The 19,621-nt window shown below is 41.8% G+C and overlaps 1 protein-coding gene across 1 annotated transcript in view; it reads right to left on the bottom strand.

Moving 5' to 3' along the window:
* The window catches only part of LOC107660539 (laminin subunit alpha-2-like), a 244,459-nt gene that overhangs the window by 76,847 nt on the left and 147,991 nt on the right, over positions 1-19,621 (bottom strand). Inside the window, 9 exon segments of the mRNA XM_016449859.1 lie at positions 3,600-3,718; positions 3,889-4,074; positions 5,396-5,572; positions 7,532-7,593; positions 7,596-7,674; positions 9,855-10,091; positions 11,234-11,370; positions 12,568-12,745; positions 16,719-16,825. Of these exon segments, the coding sequence (XP_016305345.1) occupies positions 3,600-3,718; positions 3,889-4,074; positions 5,396-5,572; positions 7,532-7,593; positions 7,596-7,674; positions 9,855-10,091; positions 11,234-11,370; positions 12,568-12,745; positions 16,719-16,825 (1,282 nt within the window).

Raw genomic sequence — 19,621 nt, 5'->3', positions numbered from 1 at the left:
GGATCTTCGAGTCTTGAATCAGGCCCTTCACAAGCTTCCGTTCAAGATGTTGACGCAGAAGCGCATCATCAGATGCATCCAGCCCCAGGATTGGTTTGCAGCGGTCGACCTGAAGGACGCTTACTTTCATGTCTCGATTCTTCCTCCGCACAGGCCATTCCTATGGTTTGCGTTCGAGGGTCGGGCATGGCAGTACAGGGTCCTACCCTTTGGGCTGTTCCTGTCCCCCCTTGTCTTTATGAAGGTCGCAGAGGGCGCCCTTGCCCCGTTATGGGAAGTGGGCATAAGGATCCTCAACTACCTCGAGGACTGGCTCATCATGGCCCGAGAGCAATTGTGCGATCACAAGGGCCTGGTGCTCCGACACCTCAGCCAGTTGGGGCTTCGGGTCAAATGGGAAAAGAGCAAACTCTCCCCCGTGCAGAAGATCTCTTTTCTCGGTATGGAGTTAGACTTTGTGACTATGACAGCGCGTCTCACCAACGAGCGCGCCCAGTCAGTGCTGAACTGCCTGAGTTCCTTCAGAGGCAGGAACGTGGTATCTCTGAAACACTTTCAGAGGCTCCTGGGGCATATGGCACCCGCAGTCACAGTCACGCCACTCAGATTGCTTCATATGAGACCACTTCAGCACTGGTTACCATTACACAGGTGATCACACATCACACAGCACCATCTCACCAGAGTGTCGCCACCTATTCAGCCCCTGGACAGACCTTGCCTTTCTACGGGCCAGGGTGCCCTTAGAACAAGTGTCCTGGCATGTCGTTGTCATGACAGATGCCTCCAGTATGGGTTGGGGTGCTGCATGCAATGGGCAGGCAGCCTCGGGGCTCTGGACAGGGCCTCGACTGCTTTGGCACATCAACTGCCTAGAGCTGTTGGCAGTGCATTTGACTTTGCAGCAGTTCCGGCCATTGCTGCAAGACAAGCACGTAATGGTCCGCACGGACCACATTGTGGCTGTCTCGATCACGTAACATGTCACAGCTCGCCCGTCATCTCTTCCTCTTGAGTCAGACGCAGCTCAAGTCGCTGTGCGCCATCCACATTCTGGGGAAGCTCAATCGTGCAGCCGACGCTCTCTCACGACTGCTCACATTCCCCGGAGAATGGCGACTCCATCCCGAGACGATCCGGCTGATCTGGAGTCGATTCGGGGAAGCAGAGGTAGACCTGTTTGCTTCCCAAGAGTCCTCCCACTGCCAGCTGTATTACTCCCTGATCGAGGCCCCCCTCTGCACAGATGCACTGCCACACAGCTGGCTCTACGCAGGTACGCGTTTCCCACAGTGAGCCTTCTCGCACAGACACTATGCAAGGTCAGGGAGAACGAGGAACATGTCTTGCTGGTTGCGCCTTACTGGCCCACCCGGACCTGGTTTTCGGAACTCATGGTCTTCGCGACAGCCCCTCCCTGGCACATCCAGAAAGGAGGTCCTTCCTCAGGGGCTCGGCACCATATGGCAGCCAAAGAAAGCACTACTCCAATTGTGCATCTTCGGGGGTATTCTCGGCGAGAAGAACACCAGTTCACGAACAGACTCCACTTCAGAGCGGCAGACTTAAATGATCTCCCACCGGCGGTGGTAAACACGATCACTCAGGCTAGAGCTCCCTCGACGAGGCAAGCCTATGCTCTGAAGTGGAGTCTGTTTGTGAACTGGTGCTCTTCTTGCCGAGAAGACCCCCGAAGATGCACAATTGGAGTAGTGCTTTCTTTCCTGCAAGAAAGGTTGGAGCATAGACTGTCACCCTCCACCTTGAAAGTGAATGTGGCTGCTATCGCAGCACATCAAGATTGCAGTGGATGGCTGGTCCCTGGGAAAGCACAATCTCATCGTCAGGTTCCTGAGGGGTGCCAGAAGGTTGAATCCTCCTAGGCCACCCCTGGTGCCCTCCTAGGATCTCTCTACTGTCCTGGCTGGCCTTCAGAGGGCTCCCTTTGAGCCGCTGGACTCAGTTGAGCTTAAGTTCCTTTCTGCTAAGACAGCGCTCCTGACCGCGCTCACTTCCTCCAAGCATTTGCGGTGAGCGAAGAGTGCCTTGTGTTCGTGTCCCGTAAGAGCGTTGCACATATACGTGGAACGCACCAGGAGCTTCAGAAGCTCTGAGCAGCTCTTTGTCTGCTACGGAGGTCAGCAGAAAGGGAAGGCTGTCTCCAAGCAGAGGTTGGCCCACTGGATAGTGGATGCCATCGCCTTGGCCTACCAATCCCAAGGCGCGCAGTGCCCACTGGGGGTGAGGGCTCACTCCACATGGAGAGTTGCGTCCTCCTATGTGCTGGCGTATGGCGCCTCTCTGGCAGACATCTGTAGAGCTGCGGGCTGGGCAACACCGACTTCACAAGATTTTTCAGTCTCCGCGTTGAGCCAGTTTCTTCCCGTTTGTTGGGTAACAGGTAAGTAGCGTGAAGAACCAGCTTGCTGCGCCATTCCGCTTGCTGTGCCATTCCCATTCACCCGGGGATGTGAGCGCTTTTTGCTCCTCCAGTAAGTTCCCCCGGACGGTGAACCCTGGTTGAGTATCCTCCAGCACTCCCGGAGCGGAGCAGTCTGATGCCAGGCCAGGCCAGGTTTCCGGTCAGCCCCTTTACTGGGCTAGGTGTCCATATGGCTTGATTCCCTGCGGACGATCCAATATGTGTATTCTTCCATGGTAAGGTTTCCCTCTCTGTGAACCCATGTCTTCCTTTTGACAGACCACTCTGTCAGTCTCTGCTGGCAGCCGTTCCTTCCTACTCCTAGGTAGGACCTGCCTCAGAGATCCATTCCATATGTAGTACTGCCCCAGGCCTGGGTCAGTTCGTGTCATTGTCTCCACATGATACCTCCCTACGGGCAGGATGTGGTCTCCGTAGTGCCCTTCTCCGGAAGGCTCGCTTCCTCTTCATTACTGCCAAGCTGTAAACAACAAACAGGAAAGGCGTGAAGCACCTTTCATGAAGGTCGAAATCCCTTCTTTTAAGAAAAAAAATTCTGTCATAGGAACAGCGGCTTGGCTATCTCCAGCAGCGATGCACTCACCTTTTGGTCCCTGCGGGTGCCAAGGTCAGCAATTTGGGCTGGGGCGTTGGGAATGTTATGACCTTTGCATAGCATTTGTCTGACACGTGGCTGCTTTTCAACATTTGCAGCGCTACAGGGTTGTGACGGGATTCAGGTTGTGGCGCTTTCCATGGACCCCCTATGTCGTCATGACATAACTCGTAGTGACCGACAGATAGGGAATGTTTCGGTTACGTACGTAACCCTCATTCCCTGATGGAGAGAACGGAGACGTTATGTCCCCATGCCACAACCTTGAACCATCGCTGGTTGCCAGGGACACATTCTCGGCTCCTCAGCATAAAACCTGATGAGTGGATGCACCTGTCGCCTATTTATACCCGTATGCACGGGGAGTGGCTCAGGTATGCAAAATCTACTAGCCAAAATTCATTGCCGTTTTCTCTGAAAGTCAGAGCGGATTGGGGTTCTCAAGTAAACCCCCTATGTCGTCATGACATAACGTCTCCATTCCCTCCATCAGGGAACGAGGGTTACGTCCGTAACCGAGACAATTTTTTTATGAGAAGGACCTTGCTTGAGATCAGTTACCTGCTGTGTCTCATGACGCTGCCGTGTGAGGCCTTTATTAGTATATATTCGACATGAAACAGTACGTCCATGAAATCCTCACGAGACATCGGCCTGTCATCACTGTGCTTCCACTCATGCTGTAAAACATCAAAATTTTTGTGTATGCTTGAAGTAACTGTTGTAAATTAGATCGATTAAATGACTCCTGCACATGCAAACACTGTCATCAGTCTCGTATAAGCGATCTGCTGTGTGTTTCAGTAAGTGGGAGGGGTTGAGCACTGACTCTCATCCCTGATTGGCTCACCTCTGTTATGTCAATCTCGTGACGGGTCAGCTGGCCAATCTGAAGCGCTGGCATGTGGCGAACCATGACCTTGTCCTTATTGGGGCCGCCCTTTATGATGACCTGGGGCTCGTAAAAGGTGCGGCCCGTCTCATCACAAGCCTCGTAATAGATGGCATACTTCAGCTTCCCACCATAGGCTGTTATCTGAGAGAACAACCTCTGAACGGTGAGTCTTGTTGTAATATTCATTAGCTGGCCTTGAAATTCAAAAATATTATTTAATATGACTGAAACAATTGGACTGTACATTTGTTTTCAAAAGTTTCACGTCAGTTTTTTTTTTTTTTTTTAGAAATTATTTTATTTAGCAATGCTGAAAAATGCTGTACTTTTGAACTATCTATTCCTCAAAAAATAAAATGTATCACAGTTTTCACAAAAATATTCAGCAACACAACTGTTTTTAACAGTTGTTTTTAACTGTTCCGGCTTCCGGCTTCGTTACCGTTCGGACGTTCTTGCTTACTGCTCTGAACTTTGCTCCCTATTTCTGTACTTTTCTTTGATTTTTCTAAGATCTTGCTGGACTTCCAAAACAGGCAGAACACTCAGCAGACCGTTGTCACGGACCCCCTCAGCATACAGCCGGTGAGTCCCATGAATCTAGTAAATCTCAACCGTTTATACCAAGCGTAGAGGAACATGCTGAAACTGATTGTCACACTAATCGATGGCACAAACAGGGAGCGAGACCCAAAGGCAGTGTGATTATTTTTTTATTTTCTTTTATGTAAAGCACTTTGAATTACCATTGTGTATGAAATGTGCTATATAAATAAACTTGCCTTGCCTTAATATTGATAATAATCAGAAATGTTTCTTGATCAGCAGCACTCCTGACATGCAGCAAATTAGCATATTAGAATGATTTCTGAAGGATCATGTGACACTGAATACTGCAGTAATGGTGCTGAAAATTCAGCTTTGATCACAGCAATAAATTACATTATAGCATATTCACACAGAAAACAGTGACATTTTTTAAATTGTAATAATATTTCACAATATTCGTGTTTTTACTGCATTTTTGATAAAATGAATGTAGCCTTGGTGAGCAGAAGAGACTTAATTCACAAGCATTAAAAAAAAATACTGACGACAAAATCCATGTTACCACAATTTGAGACATATCTATTTTCTAGCATTACTATATATATGGATAGTTCAGTCATGAAACTCTAGATGGCGCAGGCTGATGGGTGTTAATGTAACTGATGATATTCAGAGTTAAAGGACTTGGCACAAGCTGATTGGTTCATGTTGCATATGCAGCCAATGAGCTTACTGCCTTGCATTTATATGGCTGGCTAGCATTCACTCGAGATTTTTGCAGTGCGCAAAAGCAGAGCACCGTATCGCATATCCATCACCATGCTAAAATCTTCTGAGAGTTGTCATGATTGAAATATATATATATGTATGTGTGTGTATATAATGTAAATAAGGATGTTGGTGGCAGACTGACCATTGAGCGTTTAAACTGTTTTGACAGTCTCCAGTAGTACGGCTCACTCAGATGCTGCTGGACTACATCAGCATTAGCGATGATGTCAGGATGCTGAAAGCTCACGCCCACTGTGATTTCCTGACGACTGGATTTGTCCACAAGAGGAAGAACGGTCTGTTCTGGCATCAGAGTCAGCTATAGGACAGCAAAAGGGAACAGGACTTCATAAATGCTCAGCAACATCAATCAGCAGAATTAACTTAAATAAGACCTGCACTTTGAACTTACAAAGTCAACAAATGGCATTTACAATTTTGCTTAAATAATATTTCCAAGTGAAACAGAATATTCAGTGGGATCTAATGTAGATTGGATTGTGAGAAATGGGTTGCGATATTATTATTGGTTAATGTTTGTCCTCACCCACGCAGCAGACATTTCAGAGGTGGAGAAAGTTATTACATCTCAAAGAAAGATTATGAACACATTTTTTGTCATTAGGGCTCCAGAGATATTTATTAAGTAAGCAGGGTGAAATTGCCACACAAAATAGTGTAATAGTGTTGTTTCAGTGTCAGTGTCTTTGAGGATTTATTTGTGTGTGTATTAAGATGCATATTTTGGTAAATGTGTGTGTGTGTGTGTGTGTGTGTGTGTGTGTGAGGAACCCCACAGGGCGGCTAAACTACCCTCACATCAACACACAATCTCACGACTCACTGACTTAGAAAAAATCTCTCGTTTTCCCATAAATGAGCTAAAGGATTCCAAACTCCTCTCCGAAACTTAGATTAACTTTTGGACTGCAACCTTTGTTTAATTTGTTTGTCGATTTCATCATGTTGGAAAAGTGTCCTTCAGCCATATTCTGCTGTTTGTCTCCATGGACACGCTGACGCTGAGGATTAAGACGAGTTTGTGAACGTGCAGGAAACCCTTATTATAAACAAACAAGGGCTCTGTGCGTCAGTGCTTTCTCTCTATCTTTGTCTCTCTCCGTTGCTCCTACACACTTAATTCTGTCCTGTTGTGAATATGGTTGAGGGAGAATGACAGCTAGGAAGCACTTGATATTTATTAAATTTACTGTTTCCCTGGTAACCAGAGCATCTCAGCCCACCTTGGGACAAGATGATTAAGAAAGCCATCAAAACACACACACAAACAGACACCTGTGTCCTCATCTCATCCACACCGTCACAACCAACATATAAAGCAAATAATAATTAAAACATATCTTTTGGTTAACAATCATAAGCACTCATAATCCTGTAAAATAACAATAGAAATGGTTTGTAATTATTTAAAACTTCCAATAGGCGATGGGCTCTGATTGGTTAGCTAGCCCAGTGTGTTGTGATTGGCTAAACCGCCTCTAGTGCACGTCTAAATGTCCCACCCCTCACCTCAGCGGAATGTGCTCCGGTTGTATTGTAAACAATGGCGTCATTAAAGGGTTAGTTCAACCAAAAATGAAACCTTACAAAGGGTTAATGGCGTTGTTCAAATGAGAAACAATATTGAGTGTTGAGTAATTAAATTTGAAGCGAAAATTAAGAACTACTCTTCTTCCTCTGCACCTATCACTTGCGGGGTATCTCAAGGCTCCGTTTTGGGCCCGGTTTAATTATATATATATTCATTTTATATATATATATATATATATATATATATATATATATTCATTTTATATATTCCTATATTCAGTATAAATTTTTAGAAACAACATCTCATACTATTTTTAGACAATATTCAGCTTCTACTAAAACTGAGTTCTCCTTTACAAACTCTGTTTGCCACAGAGACATTAAAAGTGAAATAGCCATCAACCTTTTTGTAAGCAAAGTTTTACCAGAAACTGCTTCATGTGAGGAAGAGATGTTAACTTGTGTGTCATATGTGCCATAGGATAAAATGTAAAGGCAAACAATGCTTAAGAATCACATTCAGTTCAGTAATTAAATATAAAGGAAATAATTTAGAATGTAAAGTAAAGTAAAATTTAAGTTTTCTTCAATAAATCCACTATCAGTTCAAGATATTTCAGAAAGTGTTTAAAACTGATGTAAAACAGTTGCTTTAGAAAGTAACAAAACAAAATGTTGAATCTTATTGATGAAAAAGTGCCATCATATGACTTGTGTGTTTACTCACCCTCATACGGATGAGTCTCGTGGCCTCCATACATGAGCTGCTCAAGCCGAAGCAGTAGCACTACTGCAGCCCAGTGGATTCCTGTGACTGAGGCCGAAAGAACCCATCTTACAGCGGTCACACTTCACTCCCTCCACATTGGCCTGAACACACAGGCATTCACATTAGTGTTGTGTGCTGGGGGCTGCATTTACCAAAAAAATTGTAAGCCTAAGCAAATGATATAAACCATCAGCATCAGTGATCTTCATGATCTACTTAGGTTTACAATGCTTTTGGGAAATGCAGCCCAGGGCAGCTTCTCTTACAGCTGTCATGTTGTAAGAAAAATGATGAGGATGATGAACATCTCGATGAAAATGTTTATTGCAGCATATCAGTGACAAAGTACATGTAGTACCGCAGCAACTGGATGTCTAGATTCTGCAGCTTTCGTGTGACTTTTTGCATTGAAATGCTGTTTCATTTTGGAAATGATTTGCTCGTATGGTGTATTTACATCTACATGCAGAGCAATGGCTTCTCGCATGTGTGAACTACTTTGTGCAATTAATGCAGACTTAAACATTAGATTTTGTTTAGTTGCATTGGGCAAACCACTGTAACAGCTAAACATTTCCCACAACCTGGATGCAAATGCTAGAGGGTGTTCTCCAATTTCCATTGTCACCTCAGTTATCTTTCTCAAGTTAACCAAATTAATCCCAGCAAGTCTAAGTACAGCTTCTCTCCTTGCACCTTTGTCTGCTCTTTTGTCACGAACTTCCTGTGAGAGAGCACTGGTTAATGAGCGTGGTATGCAAATCATAAGAAGTCTAGAAGCATCTTCGTCTGACACACTATAAACCTACACTACCTTCTCCAGTTTTGACAAAAACTCTACAGGATCCATGTTATCAGGCTCAAAAGAACCCACTGCTGTAATAAGACTTTACAGCCACACTCTGTCGGGCCTTACACTTCACTACACTAAACCGGTAAAAATGTAACACTGTCACAGTACGTCGGACACAACCACACTACTTCGGGTTTTATGTTATATTTTTAAAACAGTTTACTTAGCCACAGTACGTCGGGCAAATTAACACAAAAACACCATAATTATGAAATAATTCTGTGACCACACTGCGTCGGGTCAATTCATTTTAGAATTTCATCAGAATTATCACAACTCACTCCGTTTCAATTACTTTAGAAACGTACAACTCTGTTTCAGTTACTTTAGAAACAATAGGTCTAATACAACTCTGCTACCACACTACGTCGGGCTGATTCAATTACTTTAGAATCTTAACAAAATTATAAGAGACCAATCAAAACAGTGCCACAGTACGTCGGGCAAAAACCACACTGCTTCGGGTTACTGCTTTAAACTTAAGAGTCACGGTACGTCGGACTCACTATACTATAACACAACTATCATGAAATAATTCTGTGATCACACCACGTCGGATCAGTTCAGTTACTTTAGAATTCAGTCAGAATTACAACATCTTCACAGTCAGTTTCAACTATGTTAGAAACTTACAACTTCAGACACAACAGATCTAATACAACCTTTTTTCCTGCTTTTTGGAAACTCCTGCGCTGGGTGGCTCGCCAATGTAAGAAAAATGATGAGGACGATGAAGATCTCGATGAAGATGTTTATTGCAGCATATCAGTGACAAAGTACATGTAGTACCTTGGGTTCAACGGAGTCAGAATGAACCACGAACATCCTAAGCTCAAACATTTTATACTCTATTACGTTCATCTTCCCGCATGTAAATTAAGTTTCGTCTTAAATGTAAATTGCGGATAACAATGAAAGTGATAGCCTTCCGTTCCCATGTCTTTGATAGTCTTTCAGGTGGAAACAACCAAATGTTCAGGTGATAGGATTATCTAGAATCCCTAGCAATTATATTCAAGTACCCTTTTGGTCAGCAGATGGTTCTTGATGGCCTACTGCCACTCCCACGCTATAGGTGACGAAGTAACGTTCAGGAGATACTATTTACATATTATTGAGATTGGAAAGAATTATCTCTATGATAATTAAGCTCTTTGTAGAGAAAGGAGAATAGTTTAATTTGGAGTGGAAGTTTGGTCGAGGCAGACTATAATTTCTTACAATGTGGAAACAGCAGTTTTACCAGATTGGAGCATTATACAGTAATTAATTGTCAGTGCATTTCTATACCCCTAATAATCCTAATAATTATGATATGACAGTTCTGATGAAAAATCCCTTTGATCACAAGTTACTGTACAACACTATTAGTAGATCAGTGGCTATATTGGTTGAATCAAAGATGGGTTTCGAGCTCTAGGACATTACCTTGCAAGAGCACTGCCCACTTCTGTCTGCACACGCGCAGAGCCCAGACTCTGCATCGCAGGTGTCCAGTGACGAGCCTGCTACTGAGCACTGGCAGGAAATGCATTGTGGGAAGTCTCTGTAACCCAGCTTACACTCATCACATTTCTCGCCCCTGAACTGCTCATGGCACATACAGCAGCCAGTGTTCACATTACACTGCTGTGCCACAGACCCCAATGCGTTACAGCCGCACAGCTACAGAGAAGAGAAAATTACACATAAACAATTCATATTATCATATTATTCATATTATTCATGTTATGCATAACATAACATTTACATAAAATGGCATTCACTTTCCCTACATGTGACTGAACACTTCTAAAAATGAAGGATCCATTCAGAACCATTAAGTTTTTTAAAGTCAGATCAGGGCTGGCAAGGCTGAGCACCATTTGCCCACTCAATAGAAAATCAGTCAGAGTAAAATGCAGTTCTCAGCACTGCCCTTGGCTGCTTCCCGTCCTGCCTTAAGGCATGAGCTTTTTCCAATGAGATTGGGAATAACTATTTTTTTTCTCTACACCTTTTACCTGCGGGGTACCTCAAGGCTCTGTTTTGGGCCTGGTTGCTTTGTTAGATATTATATGCTTCTGTTAGATATAATTTTTTTCAGAAACACAACATCTGATACTATTGTTATATTAGATGATACTTCTTGTTCTTCCTTACAAACTCTGTATGCCACAGGGACAATAAAGTTTATATGGCTACCAACCTTTTGGTAAGATGTAAAGTTTTACCAGAGATTGCTTTATGTAAGGAGAAGATGTTAACCTGTGTGACGTATGTGCCATTGGATAATATGCAATGGTAAACGATGCTTATGAATCACATTCAATAACACTTTCACCGAAAAGTCACATTTGCAGATATTATAGGTCTCAGAGGGGTGATCTGGGACTTAAAAAAAAACAAACATACTGGTAATCAGCACCTAAGCAGTCAGTTTATTATATGATACCACATAAATACAGTTAATTCAGTGTACTGACGCATGCAACAGTAAAAACCTGTTAACTGTAAGTTACCTTACCATATAATGTATGGTGAAAAACTGTAAATGATTTAACATCGCATTATATGTTTGTGTATATGTTTGAATAGTTCCATGGATTCAGCTGAATTCAGATGGTAACTTGGCAATAAAGATGCTGTGCTGATTTCCACGGTCACCTTCCATTCTCTGCTGCTCTGCGACATTAACTCAAAGATTCACCTCGACATGACTTTACAGAGGATGAATAATAATGATGTTTCAGAAGAAGATAAATATACACAGGCAGAGCAGACAGAGTGAAGCCGTGATGGCGGGAGGAGAGGAGAATAAGCCATACCTTACAGCCGCTGCTGATGTAGTGACCCCAGTGGTTGGGCGCACATTTGTCACATCTCTCTCCCACGGTGTTGGGCGGACAGATACACTGACCTGTGTTAGCATCACAGTTATTTCCTACATGGGCACACTGGCACGCTGCGAGACAGACAGAAACAGAGAGCAGGTTAATTGCGGAGTGCAGCTGAGCACCTGTTCTAAATGTCAGCGCCGTCTCTCCTCTCTGTTGTGGTAATATCAGTGTGATAGCGTGACAGAAGACGCTCCGGCTGGAAGGAGAAGGGCAAATTTACACACCATCCCGACAGAGAATTACATTATTCTTAATGAAATGAACACCGCAGATGAAAACTGTAGCGCTTACAGGTCAGGCTTGTTGACATCCACATTCAGGAACTGAGCTGGAATCTAAAAGCCATTGCCTGATATCTGATCGGTTGGCGCACAACCTTTTGCTCTTCCATAGATCAAGCAGTTCCATGTTTCACTTACATCTGTTATGCTTCATTTACAGTAGTGAGTTCAATTTCAGCTGTAAAGCAGCTCTACAGAAGACAATAGTGTCATTACTCAGCTTGATTCAGTTCAAACAATCCGATAGTGTCACCGCAGTTCAATAATGTTGCAGAATATTATTAAGTGTCTTTTAAAACAGAAAGAGCATAAGCGCTATAAAATGAATGTGGATAGAGGCTCAGGTCATTTGATAAGGATACATGTGGTATCTTGTATGTGGTAAATCAGAGGACAGTTTAAGATATAGGGACATATGGATGTAAATTAGAAATGCTGCTAATATAATATATCAAATTAAATTATTAATAACTACAAACCACCACTGGTTCCAAAGTAGCAATCCCCAACATTAATTTAGACTAAATTGCCATTACTCATCCTGGTGCATTTAAAACAATTATAATAAAATAATAAATAAAAATTAATAAAACAAACAAATAATTAAATAAATGAATAAAAATAAATAAACAACATTCATGTTATACTAATGTTTACTAACCTGCGTTGCCCCTATCAAATAAACAAATAAACATGACACACTTGTGACATTACTGTAAATTAAAGAAGAGTTTAGACTGACTTTTGCAAAATGCACAGGAAAAAAACAACAACAGTATATGGCTTGAAATGAAATGAGGAGGACTTTAAAAAGTCAGAAAGTTGACTCTTTAGTGATCTGTACCTTTAAAGCTTTTCCTATCCTATGGAATTACTTTTATTCAGTACAAATACTGAATTTTGTACAAATAAAAATCCAAATGCACGGGTGGATCTGGAATTAATTACAGAGGCACAAAGGCTTCGGAGGTGAATTCTTACGTGTGCAGCCGCCTTCCTGAAAGCTGAAGTGTCCGGGAGCGCAGCGGTCACACTTCTGTCCCGTCACACCAGGCTGACAGCGACACTGACCGCTCTCGTCACAATCAAACGACTTCGATCCGAATGAATTGCAATGGCATGGGACGCAGCCTTGAGCGCCCTGCATGTGTAAGCCAGACTGGAGAGACAGAGAGGAGACAGTGAGGAGGGACAAATAAGGCGATTCTCAGAGTGATGGCTAGACTATGCTGTGTGGCAGTTTCCACAAATAAGGTGCAAGTAGTTTTAGAAAGCAATGAAGACACAGATCCCATATTTTTAGAGCGAGAACTATTACAGATGTTGGAGAACCCAGATGCATCAATTGAATCTCCACAGATTGTGGTTCAACCATTAAACCCTCAATCTGTTATAAGAATCAAATGTATTATAGTTAAATGAATATACTAACAACTACAAACCACCACTGGCTCCAGACTGGAAATCCCCAGTATTAATTTAGGCTAAATTAATTTAATGTTGGGGATTGCTGATTTATCCATTGCATGTGCATTAAAAAAATAATAAATAAATAAAACTAATAAGATAATAAACAAACAAACAGAATTATTTTGTTTAAGTTGTGTACATTTATTTAATTATTACTGCTACAAAATGAAATCAGACCAACTGGGAATTAAAACTCTTTAAAAGTGGATTTCTAAATGTGCCATAAATGCTGCCATCAGGTTTCTAGAAATGGAAAATAAAACAAAACCTCTCATATAATATTTAGTTTAACCTGCTGACAAGAACAGATGTTTTTCATGTGTAGGTGGCGTTTAACCTTTCGAAAAATAACAAAAAAAATCACTTTATAGAGCATCAAGCTCATTCTTTTGCACCTACTCGTGGAATGTGCCTTGTTTAGTCATGCAAACAGTACAATATCTTGTGCATTTATGTAAAACCTCCTTCAGTCTCGTTTAGTGACTCAAAGACCTTCATAAACACAGCCCAGATCACAGCACTGAACAGCCATGCAGATGTTACAGATCAAACCAAACCACAAGACTGTGCCTCTGTCTCCAGTCTGTACTCTGTCCCCTTTTTACAAAAAGACATTTTGAGAGGTAAACTGCCAACAATGTCATGTTAATGATCAAAACTGATCATGCAGTGATGATAAATCTTCATGCGCCATGTGGATGTCAAGTCACTTTGGCAGCCATTGCTGTGGGTGATTGACAGCCATCTGTCTGCTAGGAACAGGAGCGCTGTCACCGTAGCAACCAACGAGAAGCGGCCCTGGCACAAACTGTCAGTGGCACCCCATGGATGCCAGATAAATGAAGACACACACACACACACACACACACACACACACACACACACATCCCGTCATGCAAAGCTGTGAGCCAAAGTGACAAAACTCTCCTCCAAGAGAACTCATAACCGTGCCTGGCGCTTTTTAAAGACTAAGAAAAGACTACAACATTAAGAAGCACAGCATTTGACAGTTGCTTTCTGCGCATGACAGTGATTAACTCTCTTAAGCACTACTTAACTAATGTTACATGTAAATGTATAATTAAAGGCCAAAGCAGACTGCACACATTATGTTTCATCTGTCTTAAAGCCAAAGGCTGTCTTTTTGAATTATGTACTGTATATATATATTTTGGGTCTCATTCACTAATAACTGTACACAAGTTGTGTACTTAAGCATGCAGAAATGTTTATCATGCAAAACTAATGCACAAACACAATTGCACATGCATTTGTTCTTGATCTTCAGTTAAAGCAATAAATTGAGAAATCTAAATTTTACTGATCTTTTGACATGTAAGATGTGACTGTAATATAAAAAATTACTGTACATTTTTCTGAACTCTAGTTCATAACAGTTATTCCATATGCAAAGATGTTACCAATGGGCATTTAGCAGTGGGCATTTAATCTACAACCCTTATACAACCCCTAAACTTAAACCATTTATTTCCAATTATGACTGCTTTTGATGTAAAAATCCTACCAGCATTATAAGTTCACCTCCAGGAACATTAGAAACATTGTGAATGCAATGCATGAGCCCTTTAAAGCAAAGTGTGCCATTATGGAAACCTGATGAAACACAATAAACATCTTTATGAAGAAGCCCAGATCAGGCTCTGACGCGCTCATGATGTTGCTGTGAAATAAGAAAGACATATTGCAAGGTCACTTAGCAACCCAGTTTCTAATAATAATAATCATATTTATAAAAAAAACACTTCGATTCACACGTCAGCAAGTCAAGCACATTCTACATGTAGAATAAAAGTGTGAACTTGTTGATTACAGTTTGTAAATGAAAATGTTCACACAGGTTTTGTGCAAAAATACGTGTTTATGCAGAGGCAGTGAAACAGACCAAGCGTAATAATTCTAAACCTTTTTTGTTTAGTGTGCATGTGAGGACCTAGAATGCATGATGTCCTCAGTACCGCATTATTGTTACTATAAACTATAATTAAAAGCAGCATCATACATTATAACATACATTAATGTTATATTACAGAGAATATATGTGACCCGGGACCACAAAACCAGTCTTAAGTGTCAATTTTTTGAAATTGAGATTTATGCATCATCTGAAAGCTGAATAAATAATATTTCCATTGATGTATGGTTTGTTAGGATAGGACAATATTTGGCTGAGATGCAACTATTTGAAAATCTGGAATCTGAGGGTGCAAAATATTGAGAAAATCATCTTTAAAGTTATCCAAATGAAGTTCTTAGCAATGCATATTACTAATCAAAAATTCAGTTTTGATATATTTACGGTAGGAAATTTAATGCCTTTTTGGCATAAAAGAAAAATCAATAATTTTGACCCATACAATGTATTGTTGACTATTGCTACAAATATACCTGTGCTACTTATGACTGCTTTTGTGCTCCAGGGTCACATAATTTATATAACAGAAATAAAATATAAACAATTTAGCAAAGTAACAAAACTAAAATTTGCAACTACTAAACTGCAATAAGGACCTATGTATATACTATTATAGTTTTTATTAATATTTTCAATTAGCTTTTATATTTTCAGCTTTCGTTTTAGTTATTTTTTTTGTAATTTTGTTATGTAATTAAAAGAACCAAAGACTTAAATTACTTCAGTCTGTGTGCATTGAATTTATTTAATACACGAGTTTCACAATTTGAGTTGAATTACTGAAATAAATGAACTTTTCCATGACATTCTAATTTATTGAGATGCACCTGTATATAGGTAGTTAGTTAGTTTTTTTATATTACTATTTAGGTATTATTATATTTCTATTTCAGTTTTAGCTTATATTTATATCCAGTTCATAACATGTATTTCCAGTTACAAAAATAATGTTTCAGTTAGTTAAATTTTCATTTAAAGATCTAATTTTAACATTTAATTTTAGCTTTATTTCAATTGACAAAAAATATTTTAATAGATATAGATATAATAGCCCCGGCTGGTAAACTGTAAAGAGGAGTGAACTGCATCAATGGTGAAGTTAATCTAAATAAAACAGGCAAAATTCAAAAACAGCTGATTTGAGCAGAAGTAAAAAGAAAAAGAACAACAACAAAAAACAAGTTATAATGTTGTGTGTATAATGTGTATTATTTTGAACACTCTTACACTTGTTACACTCATATTAGATGTTGATTGTCACAGGAAGTCACACACATGCACACAGATCCTGTGCACCCATCAAGCCGTGCGTTTACCCCTGTGCCGGGGTGATACGCCCCTCGAGGGCAGCCCCCTCTGCTTTCCCATCTCTGGATGTGTTAGATGGGAACCTGTTGGACGGGTCGCCGGGTCTCCCTGCGGGCGTGAGGCGGGCGCATGAGGTCACACCTGCGGCCTACGTATCCGGCCCGACAGATGCACCTGCCCTCAGAGTCACAGCGCTGGGACACAGAGACCCGAGCGCTGCACTGACACGGCCTAAACAACTGAGCCTCACTGTTCCACCAACAATTCGGCTGAACACACACATTCACGGGTTTATGAAGAGGCAGAGATAAAATAGGAAAATATTTAAAAAAAGAAAATGAAATTAAATGTGTAATTAACATGGCCATTTCAATCTAACCCAATGACAGAAATGACTGCATTTGGTGTTATGCATACTCACCATACACTCGTCACACTGACGTCCATCAACATGTTGTCGACACTGGCACTGTCCGGTCTCCTGATGGCACAACTCTGAGAGCGATCCGTTAGTGTGACACTGACATGCTACACAGAGACATAGAGAAACACAACTAGACATGAAGATGTTACATCTAGAGAGATAGTAAGTTATATTTTGTTTGATCTCCTTTATATCCAGTACTGCCAGTGAAACGTTTGGAATATGGTTCTCATTGGTATTAAATGTCTCTGAAGGTGTTGGTGCCAATAGCCTCGTGGTTAGTGTGCCGACATACAGTATAGCTCAACTGTGCTCATGGTGACCCGAGTTCAATTCCCGTCTTGAGATCCTTTACCATTCCTTCTTCCCTCAATGCTTTCCTTTCTGCTCTCTAACTTGTAAGACTCCATTTATTTGATGAAAATACAGTAAAAATGGTAATATTGTGCAATATTATTACAATTTCAAATAACTGTTTTCAAGTTTGAATGTATCTGAAAGGACTAACAAAAGATCTAACAATACTTGATAATAATTAAGCAGCCAATCAGTGTCACATTATATTCAGGGTTGCCAGGTCCCATGAAACTTTCTAGCCCAAATCCCACTCAAAATCTACCCAAACGGAATTAAAACTTGCCCATTTTCCTCCGGACACAACCCACAGTGCTGTAATTTTTCTTTCAACTGCAACACTGTTTATGCTAGGTATTTCTTCTTCCTTTGGTCTCTGTGTTTCCTGTGTTCAGTTCGTGTTTCATTAGTTGCCTTGGTTTTTGATCATGACCTAGTTAGTTTCCAGTGTAACTGATCATGTTCTTCACTTAGGTCTTCTTTGGTTGTTAGTTTTCCATGTATATATTTTCCTGTGTTGTATGTAGTTTGTTGGTTATTGTTGCTGTTAATGGTGTTCTTAGTATCCCGCATTACCAAGCTCTTTGTTTTTGTAAATTAACTACTACTGCTGCTGCAAGTTGATCCAAGCATCTACTCTCTCCCTTCCTGTTACACTGTTACAGAATAACCAACCCACAAATACTTATGGATCTAGGAGCAGTCCCTCTCCACCTCGAGGACCAACTCCTGTACCTGACCCTGAGCCGAAGCCAAAGCCTGCCACAAACCCTGAGCCAGAGGCCCCTGAATTGTTTGACTTTGAGCTAGACCTTGCCACCATTTCCATTCTGGAGCCAGAGCGAGCCTGTTGCCATGTCTGTCTTGAAACTAGCGTTGGAGGAATTTCTGATTGACCTGTTTGCCACACAACCAGTCTCCACCCTTGTGCCCACCCTCAAATTCCTTCCTGCTTGGTCAGTTCCCTCCAGCTTATTGGTCCCACCCAACCTCCAAGCACCCTTGTTTCTGGTGGCCCATCCTCCCCTGCTGGTTCCGTCCAGTTCCCCAGCTCCACCTCAGAATCACAAGCTTTGCCCTGGTCCTCAGATCCACCGCGGTCCTTTGACTTTTCAGCTCCACCTTGGTTCGTTGTTCCCTCGGTTCCTCTGGTCTGTCAGCCTTCTAATTCCACCGGGTTCCTCATCCCTCCGGCTCTGTCAATCATCACATTGACTTTGCCATGGACTTTTGCTGTACCTCGGCTCTATATCCCTTTGGCTCCACTGGGCTTCTCTTTCCCTCTGGCTTCTTTTTCGTCCTTGCTCCCAGCTGGCTCTGCCACAGTCTTTTTGGCCCCCAGCTCCACCTCAAGCTTCCTTGCATCTCCACCTAAACCCACTCCTCTGGCTCTGCCTGGTTCTCCAGCATCTCAGTCCCACCATCAGGGTATTCTACCCTGCTGGTTTCACCACAGCCTGCCATGGTTATCTGCTCCACCAAGACCGACCAACCCCCATCACGTTTGTTGTTCCTGCCAAGGCGTAATTATTCCTGGCATAAAAATTACTAGTCTTCAATGAGCCCAAAAGAGCCCATGTTACACCTCTATTTATCTCCTTGCACTGGCTACCGGTTGCGGCTCACATCAAGTTCAAGACATTGATTCTTGCATATAGAACAGCCACAGGCTCAGTACCCACCTACCTCCACTCACTATTAGGAATCTACATCCCCTCCAGAAGTCTGAGATTCGCTAGTGAGCGACGCCTCGTGGTACCATCACAGAAAGGCTCAAAATCACTTTCCAGAACATTCTTGTTCACCATTCCTGGCTGGTGGAATGATCTTCCCACCCCTATCCGGAATGCTGAATCCCTGACAATTTTCAAACAAAAGCTGAAAACTCATCTCTTTCGATGCTACTTGACTTCATCCTAAATAAAATATAAAAAAAACAAAATTCACATTACAAATTTCACATGAAAAATTCTAAGAATTCCTGTTCCAATAAGACTGAATCACAGACTTCACCATCTGAATATGTTTTGCAATATTATAACCATATCAAATGCACTAAGCACTGATAAAATCAGTAGGAACACACAGACTCTGGGATAACTCATTGTCATGTTTCATGCACAACCAAGGGAATGTGTGCAACCTAAATGTGCTTTGAACTTGCCTCTGGCGTGTATAACAACTAAAATTAAAAACCAGTGTGATTATTCAATATCCCATGACCCCTTTGCATGCTAATCAGTGCAGTGTGTGAGGAAAACAATCAAACAGAACGACTCTATCCTGCTTAAAATTACAGCGCGGTGTAACCGTGGGCACACTGCTGTAGGGCTGCAGGAGGACAGATTGCATTTCAATATAATGCACACACACTTTCTGAACAGCCTGACTCTGACTGAGATGGAGCACAGATTGTGTTTCATGAGGCTTGTTGGAGGGGAATCTGTGTGTATTATCCTTGAGGGTAGACGGCCCGAGCTACTGGATCAACTCACCTCTCTCACACACACACACACACACACACACACACACACACACACACCCAC

The sequence above is a fragment of the Sinocyclocheilus anshuiensis genome, unplaced genomic scaffold (assembly GCF_001515605.1).
Source record: "Sinocyclocheilus anshuiensis isolate Anshui unplaced genomic scaffold, SAMN03320099.WGS_v1.1 scaffold659, whole genome shotgun sequence".
NCBI classification, from domain to species: domain Eukaryota; kingdom Metazoa; phylum Chordata; class Actinopteri; order Cypriniformes; family Cyprinidae; genus Sinocyclocheilus; species Sinocyclocheilus anshuiensis.
The sequence above is the reverse complement of the archived record's forward strand: the minus strand, read 5'-3'. Positions and strand labels throughout refer to the sequence as shown.